Source organism: Bos grunniens, chromosome 19 (assembly GCF_055505025.1).
Source record: "Bos grunniens cultivar Pamir isolate PY7600 chromosome 19, Bosgru_T2T1.0, whole genome shotgun sequence".
Taxonomy (NCBI): Eukaryota; Metazoa; Chordata; class Mammalia; order Artiodactyla; family Bovidae; genus Bos; species Bos grunniens.
The window spans coordinates 47,585,275-47,606,008 of NC_141183.1; the positions used below are offsets into that span (position 1 = coordinate 47,585,275).

General features: G+C 42.4%; 1 protein-coding gene across 1 annotated transcript; it reads left to right on the forward strand.

Moving 5' to 3' along the window:
- The first annotated feature begins 15,280 nt into the window (after positions 1–15,280).
- On the forward strand, positions 15,281–18,206 carry LOC147352542 (eotaxin). Its single transcript, XM_086355611.1, has 3 exons — positions 15,281–15,574; positions 16,781–16,892; positions 17,280–18,206. Exons 1-3 carry the CDS (start codon positions 15,499–15,501, stop codon positions 17,383–17,385), a joined length of 294 nt encoding a protein of 97 aa, XP_086211737.1. The 5' UTR covers positions 15,281–15,498; the 3' UTR covers positions 17,386–18,206.
- The last annotated feature ends 2,528 nt before the right edge of the window (positions 18,207–20,734 follow it).

Genomic DNA, 20,734 nt, shown 5'->3' on the forward strand with positions numbered 1-20,734 from the left:
AAATAAGCAGGGTGACAATGTACAGCCTGGACGTACTCCTTTTCCTATTTGGAATCAGTCTGTTGTTCCATGTCCAGTTCTAACTGTTGCTTCCTGACCTGCATACAGGTTTCTCAGGAGGCAGGGAAGGTGGTCTGGTATTCCCATCTCTTTAAGAATTTTCCACAGTTTGTTGTGATCCAAACAATCACGGGCTTTGGCATAGTCAATAGAGCAGAAATAGATTTCTGGAACTCTCCTGCTTTTTCAATGATCCAACAGATGCTGGCAATTTGATCTCTGGTTCCTCTGCCTTTTCTAAATTCAGTTTGAACATCTGGAAATTCACGGGTCACATACTGTTAAAGCCTGGCTTGGAGAATTTTGAGCATTACTTTACTAGCGTGTGAGATGAGTGCAATTGTGTGGTAGTTTGAGCATTCTTTGGCATTGCCTTTCTTTGGGATTGGAATGAAAACTGACCTTTTCCAGTCCCGTGGCCACTGCTGAGTTTTCCAAATTTGCTGGCATCTTGAGTGCAGCACTTTCACAACATCATCTTTCAGGATTTGAAATAGCTCAACTGGAATTCCATCACCTCCACTAGCTTTGTTCATAGTGGTGTTTCCTAAGGCCCACTTGGCTTTGCATTCCAGGATGTCTGGCTCTAGGTGAGTGATCACACCATCATGGTTATCTGGGTCATGAAGATCTTTTTTGTACAGCTCTTCTGTGTTTTCTTGTCACCTCTTCTTAATCTCTTCTGTTTCTGTTAGGTCCATACCATTTCTGTCCTTTATTGTGCCCATGAATATTGTCATGAAATGTTCCCTTGGTATCTCTAATTTTCTTGAAGAGATGTCTAGTCTTTCCCATTCTGTTGTTTTCCTCTATTTCTTTGCATTGATCACTGTGGAAGGCTTTCTTATCTCTCCTTGCCTTTCTTTGTAATTCTGCATTTGTACACCAGCTTGGGAAACATGATCTCAGTGCAGTTACTCCTGTGGCTCCTTTCAGCAGTGTTTGGGGACCAAAATATCAAAGAGGGGGCCTCTAGCAGTCGGTGTGCAAAGTATTTCCAGATATGTTGGAGGGCAGTGGAGGAGACCAGAATCTGAACTTAAGAGACACAGCTTCTGCAGAGGCAGTGGGTATCAGGAAAACTCGCGATGGAGCAGAGATTAGCTGGAGTCTAATAGGCGACCCAAAGCTGAGAGCCCCTGGCCCTAAAGAACTGTAATGTTCTATTTGTTCCTCCAAGCATGTCAGCCCAGAGTTGTCATCAGTTTTTCTCCTACTTTATAGTCCATGCAAGTGACACCAAAAGTTTAGGAACATCTGAAAGGGCACAGCCACTGGATTTAGGATGAGCAATTTCCCTTTTCTTTGACTCCTCCTTCTATGATTTTCTATACTTTATAAGCAGAAAGATCACACCCTAAATCACCTTTCTTTTGTTGTTTTACTGCAGAAGGAATTAATTGTTCAACCGCCTGCTGCTCTACACTCACCAATAAGAAGATCCTATCCAGAAGCTGGAGACCTACCGAAGAATTACCAGCAGCCAGTGTCCCTGGGAAGCTGTGATGTGAGTGGACCATGACTGCTCACACTCAGCCCTTGGTCCTGAGTGCTTCTCCTGTGCAGTGAACAGGGTTCTTATCAGACTGAGTTGGAGATGCTTCACATCATCTCTAACCCAATCCTTCCTTAGTGGCTCAGACAGTAAAAAATCTGCCTGCAATGCAGGAGACCCAGGTTTGACCCAGGGTCAAGAAGATCCCCTGGAGAAGGGGATGGCTACCCATTCCAGCATTCTTGCCCTGGAGAATTCCATGACAGAGGAGGCTGGCCGGCTACAGTTCATGGGGTAACAAAGAGTTGGACACGCCTGGGTTTCTGATCTGATCTCAATGCAAGCCTAGAAATTTCCCCATGGGAAAACAGAATTCAAGAAAATAAAGGGACTTCCTCCTCTCAGATCCTATCCAGCCATTGGTTCAGCTCTCAGTTCCTTCATGCAGAGACATGGTGGCTTCCCCTGGGCCGGCAAAAGCAGCTGCTTCTCCTGAGTCCCCTTCTTCCTCTTCCATCGCTGGGGCAGCCCCAGCACCCTGATTATCGGACCAGGCATGTTTCCTATACCGTAGTGACACTCCCAGGCTGAACACGCAAGGTTCTCCACCTAACTGTGCCCTCCTATCCCCCACAGCTTCAAGGCCAAACTGGTCAAGGAGGCCTGTCCTGACCTCTAGCAAAAGTGTGTCCAGGATGCCAGGACAAGAAACCTCAAACTCTAAAGCTTTGATACTCATGCCTGCACTTAAGCCAAGCTGGCATCTGAGAAACAATTAATAGTTCCTATTCTTCCCCAAAGAATAGTCTGGTCTAGTCAAAGTTATGGTTTTTCCAGTAGTCATGAATGGATATGAGAGTTGGACCATAAAGAAAGGTGAACACCAAAGAACTGATGCTTTTGTACTGCTGTGTTGGAGAAGACTCCTGAGAGTCCCTTGGACAGCAAGGAGATCAAACCAGTCAATCCTAAAGGAAACCAGTCCTGAATATTCACTGGAAGGATTGATGCTAAAGCTGAAGCTCCAATACTTTGGCCACCTGATGCAAAAAGCTGACTCATTAGAAAAACACTGATTTGGGGAAAGACTGAAGGCAGGAGGAGAAGGGGATGACAGAGGATGAAATGGTTTGATGGTATCGCCAACTTGATGGACATGAGTTTATACAAGCTCTGGGAGTTGATGATGGACACGAAAGCCTGGCATGTGGCAGTTCATGGGTTTGCAAAGTCAGACACAATTGAGAGACTGAACTGAACTGATTCTTCCCAAGATGTGTTCTGAGATAATTTTATTAAAATTCTAAAGAATGTGAGCTTTGTACAATTATTTGAATCGTATTTTTCTTAAGTAATGCCCTTTTTAAGAGTTGGTATTGTAGTTTAATATAACACGAAGTTAACTCCATTAATTACTTCAATAAAATGGGTTTTAAATGTAGACCCTTGGAAACATCCATCAGTACCCTGAAAACCGCAGGACACTCCTCTCCACTCTACCTCATTGATTTGCCATTAGAAACCTAAAATGTGTGCTACTGATTAGATATTCAACAGCAAAGAAGCTAATATCTTGTGTTGAAAAGATGGAGGTTCATGTTACAAAGAGTCAAAACTGTGAGGGCCTGTCTGTTGAAATTGTAGCTTTAAGAACGAGTATGAAAAATATACATTAGTCATGTACTTTTGTCTGCACCTGTTAAAATATTGTAAGAAAGGGATGAGCTCAAGAAAGAATGGACTGATTTTAAATGAAATATAATTAAGTACCCAAATCTTAGATCTGAGTTTATTGGGAAAGCCATCTGTTCTGAGTTCCAAAAATTAAAAGAAGGAATTTAAGGGAGGAAAGTAAAAGGATTCCAGTAATAAAAATCAGGGGGAAAAAATTCTTATTTGGATGAAGTGACTTAGGGCACAAATCAGATTGAAGCTGGAGCCATGCCATTTCAAGCCCCATTAAGATCAAGAAGAGAGGGAGGAAGAGAGAGAGAGAAAGAGAGAGGGAGGGAGGAAAGCAGAAAACTATTTAATAAGTTTATCTAGAAAGAAACATGGGCTGTGGTTACTGGCATATGAAATTGAGTGGGAAGGTATCAGCCTACTAAGTTATCAAGAGAATTATACTCTATCACCATAAAAACCATGACTGAATGATTGTGGACTGGAAAAACAAAAAGAGAAGCCACTGACAGATCATTTTGATCTGTCAAAGAAGACCTGATCTGATCTTCTTGATCTGACAAGAAGATCATGTCTCTCTATAACACCCACCTCAAAGGTGGCCAAGGGGAGTCCTTACAAGGGCAATCAGGAGCCAGGATCAGAAAGACAAAGGAGACTCTCCAGATTGCAGAATCGAGCCTCATCGAGGTGAGGGATTTGATGAGTCCCTCTAACCTCTGCCTGAAGGACTGCAGAACTGCTACAGAATAATATCCACTGGCGTCCACCATCTTCCCCTCCATGAAAGAGGGTGTGGATGGCAAGCAGCCTGTCCTCTGCTAACACAATGCATTGCATCAGGGGCAAATAGCTTGTCTTTTTAGTTCACAGGTCACTGGGCAAAGTATTGTTGTTGTTCACTTGCTCATTCATGTCCAACTCTTTGAGGCTCCATAAACAAAAAAGTACTCGGTTGGCCGAAACATTCCTCCAGTTTTTAAGTAAAAATAAAAGACACTCTTTTCAATTTCACCAAGAATTTTATTGAACAACATATTCACCATTTTGTTCCACTATTTTCTGCCATATTTCCCAAAGCTATTTATTTTTTTGAACAAAAAACTGTTCCAGGTGCCTTCTATAGTCTTCCAGGGAACTGAAAGTTTTCCCATTAAGAGAATTTTGTAAAGATCAAAATAATGGAAACCTGAAGTTGCAGCATCTGAACTTTCCAGCCAAGCCGTAACAGTTTTTGCTTGATCATCAAGGAAACACGAGGTCATACGTCATCCCTATGGAAAATTATGCATTTTGTGTTGACTAATTCCAAATGCTTTTCATCTCCTTTTGCTTTCCATTGGTCTAATTGGGGTTTGTTGTAATTAATTGTTTGGTTTTCCGGAAGGAGCTCTTAACAGAGGACTCCCTTCCAATTCCACCACATAAACATCACCTTCTTTGGATGAAATCAGGCCTTTCGTGTGGTTATTGGTGGTTCGTTTTAGTTGCCCCATGATCTCTTCCATTCCACATTATTTTACAGTATCCACTTTTCATTTCCCATGACAATTTGCTTTAAAAACAGATTTTTTTTTTTTATGTTTAAGTAGAAAATTGAACTTGGAAATACAGTCAAGAAGTTTTTTTGTTTTTTTTTTTCTGAACTTATGTGGAACCCAAACATCAAAGCAATGAACATAGCTAAGCTTGTGCAAATGATTTTCAGTGCTTGATTTGGATATTTGGAGTATGTCAGCTATCTTCCACGTGGTATAACATTTGTTCTCAATTAATGTCTTGATTTGATCACTGTCAACTTCAACTGTTATACCCAATCATGGAGCATAGTTCAGCAAGAAATCTCCAGCATGAAACTTCAACAACAACTTTTGACATGTTGAATCAATCAGTCACAGCTGGGAACACCAGACCACCTGACCTGCCTCCTGAGAAATCTGTATGCAGGTCAAGAAGCAACGGTTAGAACTGGACATGGAACAACAGACTGGTTCAAAATTGGGAAAGGAGTACATCAAGACTGTATACTGTCACCCTGTTTGCTTAACTTCTATTCAGAGTACAGCATGCTAAATGCCAGGCTGGGTGAATCACAAACTGGAATCAAGATTGCCAGGAGAAATAGCAACAACCTCAGATACACAAATGATACCACTCTAAAGGCAAAAAGTGAAGAGGAACTAAAGAGCCTCTTGATGAGGGTGAAAGAGGAGAGTGAAAAAGCTGGCTTAAAACTCAACAGTCAAAAACTTAAGATCATGGCAACCAGTCCCATCACTTCATGACAAATAGATGGGGGAAAAGTGGAAACAGAGACAGATTTTATTTTCTTGGGCTCCAAAATCACTGCAGATGATGACTGCAGCCATGGAATTAAAAGATGTTTGCTCCTTGGAAGGAAAGCTATGATAAACCTAGACAGTGTATTAAAAAGCAGAGACATCACTTTGCCAACAAGGGTCCCTATAGTCAAAGCTATGGTTTTTCCAGTAGACATGTATGGATGTAAGAGGTGGACATAAAGAAAGTTGAGCACCGAAAAACTGATGGTTTTGAATTGTGGTATTGGAGAAGACTCTTGAGAGTCCCTTGGACAGCACGTAAATCAAACCAGTCAATCCTAAAGAAAATCAGCTCTGAATATTCATTGGAAGGACTGATGCTGAAGCTGAAGTTCCAATATTTTTGCCACCTGAAATGAGGAGCTGACTCATTGGAAAAGACCCTGATTCTGGGAAAGATTGAGGCCAGGAGGAGAAGGGGGTGACAGAGGATGAGATGGCTAGATGGTATCACTGACTCAGTGGACATGAATTTAAGCAAATCACAGGAGATGGTGAAGGGCAGCATAGTCTGGCATGCTGCAGTCCATGGGGTAAAAAAGAGTCAGACATGATTTAGTGACTAAACAGTAGCCTTTTCCATACATTGAACTAATCTTTATGTACATTTTAGTTGTGCTTTTCTTTTTTGAAATAATAAACCATAGTATGCTGAAAATGTTTTTCCCTTCCATCTTCAATATTAAAATGGCTACACAAAAATTCACCAGTTTTGATAAATATTTTTTAATGCACGCTGATAAGAGAGCTGTCACAGTATAATCTAGCAAAATTGTTTCAAATGAAGTTAAAGACAAGCAAACACTACTAGAGTCATCTTGTGGAAAAATCCAAATGAACTATCTGGTCAACACAACAGCTCCATATCCTCACCTGGCATAGAGGACCACCTGAAATCCAGAGGTCCTGAACATTTTGGTGGATGCAGTGACTATGTAGGACTTTGGGTTGTCTGTCTCAGGGGTAGCTTAATTGTGTTAACTGATGTTGAGAAAAAGTGAGCAAAGGACAAATATGATGAAAACTATTAGCCCTCACCAAATTCATGTGCTCCTCTTCATTTCTCAGCCTCCTTTGTATTTAGACTAGAGCCATATAATAAGTGAAAGTCAACATGATGTAGACAGATGTGATACAAGCTGTGCCCATGTCTGGTTCTTTAAAACATCCTACACAATCTATATGCTCTCTCTCCCCTTGCTTCAGTGAACTTGGAGGCTCCAGGTTCCAGATGGTGGCTGTAATTTACAAACCAGTTGTATCTCAGAGTCACTCCTCAGAAAAAAAGCACTCTTGGCAAGGCGACCCAAACCAATATTGCTTTGACACAAACAGAAAATAAATATCTGTCACAATAAGCTACTGAGATTTTCATGGTTGTTACTGTTGAAGCACAGGCTAGCTTTACTGTGACTAATGGCTCAAGGAAATACTTTCAGCATTCTATTGCTTCAGATTTATCCTTTGCACAAAAGATTAAAGTTGATTGCTTAAAAAAAGATTATATGTGATAACATAGCAAATGAGTCTTTTATATACAAAATTTTTCAATATAAGGTCTTTACTTATTTTTATTTATTTATTATAATTTTATTGGTATATAGTTAATTTACAATGTGTTTAGTTTCAGGAGTACAGCAAACTGAATCTGATATATATGTATATATATACACACACACACACACATATGCATTTACATGTGTGCTTGCTCAGTTGCTTCAGTCATGGCTGACTCTTTGTAACCCTATGGATTGTAGCCCACCAGGCTCCTCTGTCCTTGGGATTCTCCAGGCAAGAATACTGAAATAGGTTGCCATGCTCTCCTCCAGGGGATCTTCCGGATCCAAGAATTCAACCTGCATGTCCTGAGTCTTCTGAGCTGCTGGTAGATTCTTTACCCACTGAGCCACCTGGGAAGCTTGTATATACATATGTGTGTATATGCACATCAGTTTAGTTCAGTCATGTCCGACTCTTTGCAACCCCATGAATCGCAGCACACCAGGCCTCCCTGTCCATCACCAATTCCCAGAGTTCACTCAAACTTACACCCATCAAGTCAGTGATGCCATCCAGCCATCTCATCCTCTGTTGTCCCCTTCTCCTCCTGCCCCCAATCCCTCCCAGCATCAGAGTCTTTTCCAATGAGTCAACTCTTCGCATGAAGTGGCCAAAGAACTGGAGTTTCAGCTTTAGCATCATTCCTTCCAAAGAAATCCCAGGGCTGATCTCCTTCAGAATGGACTGGTTGGATCGCCTTACAGTCCAGGGGACTCTCAAGAGTCTTCTCCAACACCACAGTTCAAAAGCATCAATTTGTCAGCACTCAGCTTTCTTCACAGTCCAACTCTCACATCCATACACGACCACTAGAAAAACCATAACCTTGACTAGACGAACCTTTGTTGGCAAAGTAATGTCTCTGCTTTTCAATATGCTATCTAGGTTGGTCATAACTTTCCTTCCAAGGAGTAAGAGTCTTTTAATTTCATGGCTGCAGTCACCATCTGCAGTGATTTTGGAGCCCAGAAAAATAAAGGCTGACACTGTTTCCACTGTTTCCCCATCTCTTTTCCATGAAGTGATGGGACCAGATGCCCTGATCTTCGTTTTCTGAATGTTGAGCTTTAAGCCAACCTTTTCACTCTCCTCTTTCACTTTCATCAAGAGACTTTTTACACATATACATATGTGTGTATATGCATATACATATATACATACATACATATATCCACTCTTTTTAAGATTCTTTTCCCATATAAGCCATTACAGAATATTGAGTAGAGTTAGTTTCCTGTGCTGTACAGTAGGACTTTATTAGTTATCTATTTTATATATAGCAGTGTATACATGTCAATCTTCTAATTTATCCCTCTCCCTTCTTACCTCTCAGTAACCATAATTTAACTTTCTACATCAATAACTCTATTTCTGTTTTGTAGATAAGTTCACTTATAGCCTTTTTTTTAGATTCCACATATAAGTGGCATCATATGATATTTGTCTTTCTTGGACTGACTGACTTCACTCAGTACAACAATCTCTGGGTCTTCCTATGTCGCTGCAAATGGTATTATTTCATCCTTTTATGGCTCAGTAATATTCCATTGTATATACGTAACACATCCTCTTTATCCATTCCCCTATTGATGGACATTTAGGTTGCTTCCATGTCCTGGCTATTATACATAGTGCTGCAGTGAATATTGGGGTGCCTGCATCTTTCCAAATTATGATTTCCTCCAGATTATATGTCTGGGAATGGGATTACTGGCTCATACCTTGATTTTTAGTTTTCTAAGGAGTCTCTTACTGTTCTCCATAGTGGCTGTACCGTTTACATTCCCACCAACAGTGGAAGAGGATTCCCTTTTCTCCAAACCCTCCTCTGCATTTATTATTTGTGGATTTTTTGATAATGGCCATTCTGACCAGTGTGAGGTCACTAAGGAAACAATCTCATTTACCATAGCATCAAAAAGAATAAAATACCTAGGAATAAACCTACCTAAAGAGGAAAAAGAAAACTATAAGATACTGATGAAAAAAATAAAAGATGACACAAACAGATGGAAAGATATACCGTGCTCTTGGATTAGAAGAATCAATATTGTAAAAATAGCTATATTACCCAAAGCAATCTACAGATTCAAGCAATCCTTATCAAATTACCATTGACATTTTTCACAGACATAGAACAAAAAAATATTTATAGTTTTTGTGGAAACATAAAAGATCACAAAGAGCTAAAGCAATCTTGAGAAAGAAAAATGGAACTGAAAGAATTAGGCTCCCCGACTTCCGACTATACCTACAAAGCCACAGTCCTCAAAACACTGTGGTAATTCCGGCACAAAACCAGAAACACAGATCAGTGGAAGAGGACAGAAAGTCCAGAGATAAACACGCACACCCAGGGTCCCCTAACCCACGATAAAGTAGGCAAGAATATACAATGGAGAAAAGACAGTCTCTTTGATAAACAGTGCTGGGAAAACTGAGCAGTTACATGCAAAAGACTGAAATTAAAACACACCCTAACATAACACACAAAATAAACTCAAAATGGATTAAAGATGTAACTCTAAGGCCTGATACTATAAAACCTTTAGCAGAAAACATGGGCAGAACACTCTCTGACATAAGTCACAGCAAGATCTTTTTCAATTCCCCTCCTAGCATAATGAAAATAAAAACAAAAATAAATAAATGGGGCCTAATTAAACTTTAAATCTTTTGCATAGCAAAAGAAACCATAAGCAAAATGAAAAGACAACGCTTAGAATGGAAGAAAATATTTGCAGATGAAGTAACCAAGAAAGGGTTAATCACCAAAATACTGAGTTCACGCAGCTCAATAAAAAAAAAAACAAAAAACAAAAACAATAGACCCAATCAAAACATGGGCAAAAGATCTAAATAGACATTTCTCCAAAGAAGGCATACACATGATTTAAAATCATATGAAAAGATGTTCAACATCACTAATTATTAGAGAAATACAAATCAAATTATAAGATTTTTATATAAAAGGCTTTTTTTTGGGCAAATTTTTATAAATAATTTCACAGTAAAGGAAGTCACTTGAATTCCATAAGTCTCTGTTTTCTCCTCTTTAAAATGAACTTAATTTGAATACCTACCTCATATATTTGCTGGGAGGATTCAATGAGTCAACCCACATGAAGTGAAATAATATGGTGGCTTGAATAGATTATAGAAGTTAGCATTGTTATTGAAAACTTTCTATTTTTTAGACATGTTAGACTTTATATATTAACATATACTCCTAACATTTTATACTAACATTTTCCTCCAAAAGTGCACACTTGGTCTCAGTGACCCTTGCGAAAGAGAGGTGTGCACATGCGTGCTAAGTCGATTCAGTTGTGTCTGACTCTTTGTAACTCTATGGACTGTAGCCCACCAGGCTCCTCTGTCCATGGGATTGTCTAAGCAAGAATACTGGGGTGAGTTGCCATGCCTTCCTCCATGGGAGCGTCCTGCCCCGGGGACCAAGTTTGCATCTCTTATGTCTCCTGCATTGGCAGGCTCTTTACCACTAGTGCCACCTGGGAAGCCCCAAGAAAGAGAGGTAGCAGACCCTGCTTTGCACTTGGGAAAACCAGGGTCCAAGGGCTTTGTTATGGTGCAATTGTCACCAGACAGATTCTAGAATCAGTTCGCCTAAAACACACCACCTTGCCTTAGGGATTTTGTTACTGGTTTCCAAGCCTCAGGTCTCTATATTATTTTTTCTCTTTTTTTTTGGAATAAAATGAAAGGTCACTTCTAGGAGCCATAGCTTCGCAAAGAGTCGGACATGACTGAAATGACTTAGCACACACGCACAATATCTCTCAATTCTGTGTATAACTTTGCATTATTAGAGGAACTATGGAACAGAACTGCAAAACAAACAAAGAGCCCTGATTCCCAGGATCCTTGCCCATTGATCATCCATCATTCTTTGGAAAACACTCAGGACAGAAATGGCAATCCACTCCCGTATTCTTGCCTGGAGAATTCCATGGACAGAGAAGCCAGGAGGGCTATAATCCATGGGATCACAGAGCTGGGCATGGCTGAGTGACTAACGCACACACACACAGGAAGCTAAGATTTCCCAATAACGGGGCCTGGGGGAACCCATGCCCTGCCCATCACTCAGAATCATTCCTGACCAAGGCCCCACATCTATCAGGCTCCAGGCCAGAGGCAAGTATCAGATCCAGCTTAAGTCACTGCTGAGTGTTAGTTCCAAGGAAGAGAGACACAGCAGCCAATGAAGCTGCCTCCACTTGTGAGAGAGCCAGGCAGCTGGACGGAACAGCTGCTGAACTTCAATGATTTGCGATTTTGGTTTATTTATTCCCACTGAGGTTTCTCTGATTCAGATGCAAACCAAACCTTTGGATGGAAACACAAAAATGTAAAGTCATTTGCTCATAGGGCCCTCAAAACACTCAGGAGAGTTCTAAAACTATTCCTATTAAGGACACATAAGCACTCAGCTGCATCCGCCGCACACCTTTAGAGGTCAGGAATGTTCCCAACTTGTTATACTGACACAGCTTTGGAGACCTCACATCCCCCACATGTGTAACTCAGGCATCCCTTAGGGTAACATGCTTTTAATTGGAAGCAGTTGGGAAAATTGGGGAGAAGACATGGAGAAGGCCATCTGGCCAGCCTCGGGGCCCTTTTCTAGGACCCAGGGGCTAACAAAATCTGACCTATTTCTTAGTATATGAATTTCCACTTACTGAGTAACACAGTAATCACTGCACTGGGGTTGCTCAGCTGGTAAAGAATCTGCCTGAAATGCAGGAGACCTGGGTTTGATCCCTGTGTTGGGAAGATCCCCTGGAGAATGGAAAGGCCACCTACTCCAGTATTCTGGCCTGGAGAATTCCATTGGCTACAGTCCATGGGGTCACAAAGAGTCAGACATAACTGAGGGACTTTCACTTCACTTTTATTATATTACATTATATATATAGCCATTATATATGTATAAGGGCTTCTCAAGTGGTGCTAGTCACAAAGAACTCGCCTGCCAATGAAGGAGACATGAGAGATGCAGGTTTGATCTCTGGTTTGGGAAGATCCCCCAGAGGAGGGCATGGCAACCCACTTAGATATTCTTGCCTGGAGAATCCCAAGGACAGAGGAGCCTGGCAGACTGCAGTCCATAGGGTTGCACAGAGTCAGACATGGCTGAAGCAACTTAGCCTGTATATATATATATTCATTTGTTTCACACAACGATCCTCTAAGATAGGCATAGTTAGTATTTCCATTTTAATGTAGCAGAGATTGGCTAGTAAGTTGTCCATGGTATCAAAGCTAATTAGTGGCAGAAAGTGAAAGTGAAATAGTTCAGTCGTGTCCAACTGTGCGACCCCATGGACTATACAGTCCATGGAATTCTCCAGGCCAGAATACTGGAGTGGGTAGCCTTTCCCTTCTCCAGGGGATCTTCCCAACCCAGGGATTGAACCCAGGTCTCCCGCATCATGGGCAGATTCATTTCCAGCTGAACCACCAGGGAAGCCCATTAGTGGCAAAGCCATCAGGATCCTGATTTCAGAGTCTACACCAGACTACCTCATCCAGAGCTGAGCAGGAAAGAACAAGGAAGATCCAAATTTCCTGGTCTCTATTTGGTCTCTTTATAAGTAATTGGTCTCCAATTACTTTAGATGGGAGCTTAGAGACCATGCAGGCCAGTAAGGGGACTCTCTTAATCTTGTGCCCATGATGGACATGACCAGTCAGCCACATCACTGCAATCTACTAATGCAAGGCAAGTTCTCAGAGTCCTTCTCAATACACCTCTCTGTGTAGCTGTACAAATTTGATACATGAGTGTAAAGGAAAAGCCTGCAAACAGCCTTGCAATGACTCCATATCACTATTCAATTCTGTATTCACCACAGTGACCCCATTAAAGACTCTAATTAAGGACTTCATTAAAGACCCCACTAATGATGACTTCCCCGTACACCATCTTCTACTAGGGAGCATAATGCTTTGCCTGAAGAAGATACACATGGGTTCTTGTCTCCTTTTTCTCTTTGGTGTTTTTAGCCATCAGGCACCTTGTCTGCAATGTGCGCTCAGGGAGTGATAGGAACTAGATGGCTGGTTTTTCAAATGTGTTCCTTGAATCCTTGGGGTAGGATGGCATGTTGTTTTTGTCATTTAGTCACTAAATGTGCCCGACTCTTTTGCAACCCCATAGACTGTAGCCTGCCAGGATCCTCTGCCCATGAGATTTTCCAGGCAAGAATAACTGGAGTGGGTTGTCATTTCCTCCTCCAGGGAATCTTCCTGATCCAGGGATTCAAGCTGCATCTCCTGCATTGGCAGGTGGATCATTGGCAGGTGGATTCTTTACCATTGAGCCACCAGGGAAGCCCTGTGAGGGCAGGGGGTCACCCATTCTGCTTCAAACACAACCTATCCATGACAGTATATTTGATGAACAGGATTTGGCTATTTGATTTCAATTGGCAAAGGCTTTAGCAGCTAAGTAAATAGTTTAGAAATGCACAGGAACCTCCATACTGTTTTCTATAGAGCACACACCAATTTCCACATCCCCCAAGAGTGTACAGAGATTCCCTTTTCTCCACATCTCAACAACACTGTGTCTTGTCTTTTTGATAAAAAGCCATCCTAACAGGTATGGACTGATATCTCATTATGGTTTTGACCTGCATTTCTGGGGTGGTGGTTGTCAAAGTGTACAAACATTCAGTTATAAGATGAATGAGTTCTGGGGGTCTAAGGCACAGCAAGGTGACTCAAGTTAATAACACTATGTTATATAGTTGAATATAATGTGGTTTTGAAGAAGACTCTTGAGAGTCCCTTGGACAGCAAAGAGATCAAACCAGTCAATCCCTAAAGGAAATCAACCTTGAATATGCATTGGAAGGACTGACGCTGAAGCTGAAGCTCCAATACTTTGGCCACCAGATGCGAACAGCTGATTCACAGGAAAAGACCTTGATCCTGGGAAAGACTGAAGGCAAAAGGAGAAGAGGGCAGCAGAGGATGGGATGGTTGGATGGCATTACCGATTTAATGGATGTGAACTTGGGCAAACTCTGGAAGATGAGGGACAGAGAGGCCTGGAATGCTGCAGTCCATGGGGTTACAAAGACTTGGACACAATCTAGAGACTGAGCAATAACATCAACAATATACTTGAAATCTGCTAAGAGAGTAGATCATAAGTGTTCTCACCACACACCACCCACCCAAGAAAAGTAACTATGTGTGATGATGGAGGTGATGGATCCATGAGTTAACTTGGTTGCAATAATCATTTCTTAGTGCATATAAATGCCAAACCATCACATTGTACACCTTCAATACATAACAGTCTTTATTTGTCAAATATTCCTCAATAAAGCTGAGTAAAGACTGCACAGGAATAGGAACTCTTCAGTTCTGATGTTCTATGACACTAAATTATCAAGGAACTAAGATTCTCTGACTGCTACATTGAATTATGGGGGTGAGATTCTCGTGTGCTACAGTTTATGGGTTCCCAGAGACCTGGAAATGTTCAGAGTAGCTGAGATCTCCTGCATTTGGCTGGAAGCCTAGCAGAAGTCTTAGTGCCCCTTTCTAACCTTCGAAATCCTAAAGACCACCACATGAACATAGGAACCAGAGAAGGTACTTGAATCTCCTTGTCTCTTCATGCCCTCGGTCTTTTGGATTCTTTTTCCACTGCATAAGGTTCATTTCAGAGAAAGCTGCTGCTGCTGCTGCTAAGTTGCTTCAGTCGTGTCCGACTCTGTGCAACCCCATAGACGGCAGCCCACCAGGCTCCCCGGTCCCTGGGATTCTCCAGGCAAGAACAATGGAGTAGGTTACCATTTCCTTCTGCAATGCATGAAAGTGAAAAGTGAAAGTGAAGTCGCTCAGTCATGTCCGACTCCTAGTGACCCCATGGACTGCAGCCCACCAGGCTCCTCTGTCCATGGGATTTTCCAGGCAAGAGTACTGGAGTGGGGTGCCATTGCCTTCTCCATCAGAGAAAGCAGAGCTTTGTAAAAATGACCCTCTAGATTACCATCTGTTCTCAGTCATTCCACAAACATGGGTTAATTGAAAAAAAAAATGACAAGTCCCCACCCCCTAGTTTACCTCTTCTGTCTTGTTAACTTGCTGGAATATGGAATATGTTAACTTGCTGGAATATGGAATATGCAATTTAGGACCTGCCTTTGTTATGATTCATTCATGACCCTGGCCAGGCAAAAGCTTCCCTGGATGCTCCCACAGACACTGCACTGTCTTTAAAAGGCACACAGAGCAGCCAGAGCTGCAGAGAGGCTGAGACAAACTCAGGAATCAGCAGCTCTCAGGCTGAAGCTGGCGACCTCGCCCCTCAACATGAAGGTCTCTGCAGTGCTCCTGTGTCTGCTGCTCACAGCCACCCTCTGCAGCATCCAGGTGTTGGCTCAGCCAGGTAAGCTCCTCTCTCTGCGGGAAAACTGATCACTGCCTTCACTGTCAGATCAGCAAGAATCTTCAGAGACTTGCTGCGAACTCCCTCATTTTAAAGATGGGAAAATGGGTTTCATGAGTGGACAAGAAGAGCCTCAACCTCACAATCAGAGCAAGAGACAGAACTAGAAACCCAGGCCACTAAACTGGTCCCCCTGTTCTTTCCTGACATGAACATTGAGAGCAATGTTGTGTCCATCCATGATCTGGGTGCCCTCGCTTGTTTGAGGATGGGGCCACATGAGAAAATGACTTCTCTTACTAGGGGCATAGAGAGGGTTTTTGTCCGTGATGGAGAGAAAAAATAAATCTTTTGATTGTACACCCCAGATTGTTACTGGACTCCAAGACAACCTTTAAGATCAATGGTTACAGGAAGGGCATGAGGTCTCAGGGGAATCTCTCAAGATGATGTGTTTTGATTCTGTTTGGGAAAAATATCTATATGTTTGTACATAACTCATGTTTTCACCCTCTGATGACTTAGATTTACTGTATGTATCAGTCTGAATAAGGCAATGCACACTGGGGTAACAAGCAAACCTAAATTATCAGTGGCTTAACACAACAAAGGTTAATTTTCTTACCTATACTGAACATCGATAATGTATTGGCTAGAGCTTTGACTTCATATACTCAGGATTCTGGATGGATGGAGCAACTGATGGGAATATTACTGCTTAGTGTAATGAAAGAAAAGAAAGATCTCAAAGGTCTTGCACTGGCAATTACAAAAACTAGCTTAGAAATGGCATTTGTCACTTCATCTCCTCACTTTTGGGTCAAAATTAGTTAATGGTTCTAATCAACCAAGAGTGGCAGAGAAATGCGAGTCTATCATGTGTCCAGAAAGCAGAGAATGGAGAATATCTGGTGGATGGTATTATGACTTTGACACAGCTACATAACTCTTTGTAAAGAGAAAGTTGGAGTGTATGGCATTGACCAAGCTTTTTCCAAATCCTTGCCTGTAGCAATGGGTCTCTATTGCATAGCTGGGGACACCTATCAACGGCAGAGGTACAGGATCTCAGAGCAGACAGATTCTGCCTCCATCTCTTACATTTCTTTGCCTTCTCTTAAATTTCCTTCCTTACAAAGTCATGCTTAAAAATTGTCTACATATCATTAGTGCTCATGCTTTCTGTTCACTTCTCCCCCAATTCAGCTTCTATTCCAACCATCTGCTGCTTTAATATGTCTAAAAAGAAGATCTCCATTCAGCGACTGCAGAGCTACAGAAAAATCACGAGCAGCAAATGTCCTCAGAAAGCTGTGATGTAAGTAGACAAAGCTTACCCTCTCCCAGTCCCAAACTTCATTTCTGGGGGAGAGAGTTCTTGAAGCAACACTAGAGCTACCTGGAACTCTGCACTGAGTTTCATCTCTGCAATCCAATCCATGAGTTTTCACAACAGGAAATTTTCACTCTAGCTCTCTATGTGGATGTTTGTTCAGATCATCCCAGTTCCCTTGAGTCAAGAGCAAGGATGGCTCCACTGATTCATCACAAGCAGCCACTCACCATCAGCATCCCACCCTTCCTCTCTCCCCTCCCCTGCTCCCTCTGCAGGCCCTTTATCCCATGGCAGATGGTTCTGGAAGGTTTAGGATTAAACAAGCACACTTTTCAAAGAGGATCCTTAATATTTTCTTCTCTCCCACAGATTCAACACCAAACAGAACAAGAAAATCTGTGTCGATCCCCAGGAGAAGTGGGTCCAGAATGCCATGGAGTACCTGAACCAAAAATCCCAGACTTTAAAGTCATAAATATTCACCTTAAAAAGAAAAAAAAATTCACCTTTTAAAGAGCCTCAAAAGGCTTGGTTCACTTTTCGGTTCTTCCTAAGATGTATTCTGAGATAATCACAACTTCATCCTAAAAGTAATGGCTTTTATTTAATAATGAAACATGTATGTTTTATTTAAAACATACTCCCTTTAAGTTATTAAAGCTTTTAAAAGTTCTCCACCATTAATTTTTTGCTATTTTTAAAATGGAAAGCTTTGGTTGGCTCCCTTTCCTTCAGTGAACCCCAATTTAATCCCCTGCAAAGGATGAGGAATGTTGTCTCTTTCCCCCTTACCTCCCTGGAATCTTGTAAGGGTCCTGGCAAGGATCATCAAAAGGACAGTGTTTTGTATTTTTAAGAAGATGTAGCTCAAGGAAAGAGTGGGATGAATTGAGAGAATAGCATGGAAACATGTACATTACCATATGCAAAATAGATAGCAAGTGAGAATTTGCTGTGTAGAACAGGGAACTCAACTCAGGGTTCTGTGACAACCTAGAGGGGTATGATGGGGTGGGAGACGGGAGGGGAGTTCAGGACGGAGGGGGCATATGTATACCTGTGGCTGATTCATGTTGATGTGTGACAGAGGCCAATACAGTATTGTAGAACAATCATCCTCCAATCATTGCATTTTGTTCTATACTTCTCAATATTCTACAATGATAATCTCTGATAATTAAAAAAAAAAAAAAGAAGACATCACTCTCGTAAAGCAAAGGTTTATGAGACTCATAAATGTTAAATGGAAATGCATGTTATTTTAGGAATTTATAAAAATACATTTTTATTACATTCTGTGGTTGTACTTTTTGTGGGGAACCCACATTGATCTGGGAGGGAGAAAGATAGGAGAAGGGATGAGAGGTATGGTTATGGAGGGGGGACTGTGTTCCTGAGACATGGTCTTTTGGTGCTGCTGATTTTGAATGAGATTCAGGGCAGGAGGCGGGGTTGGGTGTGAAATGGAGACAACCAGACAAAACCTTTCCATCCCTCTACTTCCCAGGCTCCCAGAGAGGTTTCCCAGACCCCTAGTACTTCAGTCTCTTATTCAGCAGGACCCTCACTACCATTCCTTTTCTGGTCAGCGCCATGCTTGCCCCAGATTTTTCTCCCGTGATCCACTGTAGCCTGTGATACCCTCCCCATGCCTGCTTTATTTCTCTGATCATCCTCCTAGCCAGGATAAATAGAAAATAGACACCATGAAGTCAGATAATCCTTGACAAGAGGTTTATTTAGACTAAAGTTTTATGACCACTTAAGGAGGATTCATCGTGGAACTTAAACTTGGTCTTCACGGATGGAAAAGTACGGGGGCTCTTTGAGAGGCTTTTTGAGTGGTTCAGATGGTAAAGAACCTGCTTGCAATGAGGGAGACCCGGGTTCAATCCCTAGGTTAGGAAGATCCCCTGGAGAAGGGACTGGAAACCCACTCCAGTTGAAGAAGGAATTCATAGGGCCTGGGCCCCGTCTTAGGCCTGTTCATGCTGATCCTGCTCAGCCACCTCTCCAACGGACTCTGGACTCTGTGCTTAGTGCCTATGGAAATGACAATAGAAGGATAAGAACCCCTCTGGACAGGGGAATCTTGAAGATCACATCCAGGTTATTCATCGCCTGAGAGAAAACATACTCTAATCACCCCTGCCTCCGGGCAGGTCATAAATTCTTTCTGTATCTATCGGAGTGTAACCTCAGGCTTATTGATTATTAACTGTTTGAACACCGAACACTTGATAACACTTGAATAATGGGGTTATTGTGACTGTATTTACCCTTCCTTTGTTTTATGTAAGTCTCAAGGAAATTGGGGTGGTGGGTTTGGACACGTACACATGAGGTATAAAAGATTTTCACAAATGCTGGTCGGGGTCCTTGGCTAACAGGAGACTCTGCGTTGGGCCCAGCGGTGTAATAAACTGCACTCCACTATCTGCATTGTCCTTCTGAGTGAGTTTGTTTCCCGGAACGTGTGGCTACAACATTTGATGCGTTGGCTGGGAGACTCCTCGCTTTGAGGAGACAGGTCTCATCTGAGGCCACCCTGCGGTTTTGTAGCTTGAATCTCCTAGAGGGGGGAAGGCACCTAGCCCCTCTGGAAGAATTCGGCCTCTCAACCCCCGGTTTCTTCGCTTTGGCCGATAGTGAATAGCAGCAAGGGAACTGAGCGCTCAGGTGGGGAGGAGCCCCCCTGGTAGGGTGGAAGAGGGGGCCTGATCACCGCCCTGGGAGGGACCAGAAGGGAGACGCATAGGAAACTGGTTTAGGTTGGCGACAATAGCTGCTCAGCACTCAGGTCGACGGCCCTGCCAGGGATAAAGAAAGGGAGCTTAGGGTTTAAGAAAGCCAGTTAGGAGATGTGTCCACACTGTCTTAGGGAACGTGCCGAGCTGTCGCCTACAGGGTTTTAGAAAGAGGATATAGATTTCCGCGTGCTCGTATTCTGCCCTCCCCTAGGAGGTACCCATCTGCTGTGTGACCCATCAACACCCCTGCCAGTGGAAACAGGTAGATTGGCTTCTTGGGAAGGCCCTGGGACGTGGGAATCCAGAGGTAAGAAAATGGGAGGAAGTGGATCTAAGACTGCTGTATTGGAGAATATGATTAAGAATTTTAAGAAAGGATTCATTGGAGACTATGGGAGGAAAATGACGCCCGGCCAGCTCCATACCCTTTGTGAAGTTGAATGGCCTTCAATGGAAGTTGGCTGGCCACCAGAGGGAACTTAACTATGGACTTAAATCTCAAAAACGCAGTCTATGCTATAGTTACTGGAAAGCCCAGACACCCCAACCAGTTCCCGTACATAGACTCCTGGCTGGGAATAGCCCAGTTCAGTTCAGTTCAGTTCAGTTGCTCAGTCACATCCGACTCTTTGCGATCCCATGAATCGCAGCACGCCAGGCCTCCCTGTCCATCACCAACTTCCGGAGTTCCCTCAAACTCACGTCCATCGAGTCAGTGATGCCATCCAACCATCTCATCCTCTGTCGTCCACTTCTCCTCCTGCCCACAATCCCTCCCAGCATCAGTCTTTTCCAATGAGTCAACTCTTTGCGTGAGGTGGCCAAAGTATTAGAGTTTCAGCTTTAGCATCATTCCTTCCAAAAAACACCCAGGACTGATCACCTTTAGAATGGATTGGTTGGATCTCCTTGCAGTCCAAGGGACTCTCAAGAGTCTTCTCCAACACCACAGTTCAAAAGCATCAATTCTTTGGCACTTAGCCTTCTTCACAGTCCAACTCTCACATCCATACATGACCACTGGAAAAACCATAGCCTTGACTATACGGACCTTTGTTGGCAAAGTAATGTCTC

Bases quoted from the DNA above. Each gene is read 5' to 3' on its own strand.
- LOC147352542 (XM_086355611.1), top strand. From the start codon at position 15,499: ATGAAGGTCTCTGCAGTGCTCCTGTGTCTGCTGCTCACAGCCACCCTC. The intron at 15,575-16,780 runs GTAAGCTCCTCT...CCCCCAATTCAG, and splicing joins CCAGGTGTTGGCTCAGCCAG to CTTCTATTCCAACCATCTGC. The intron at 16,893-17,279 runs GTAAGTAGACAA...TCTCTCCCACAG, and splicing joins TGTCCTCAGAAAGCTGTGAT to ATTCAACACCAAACAGAACA.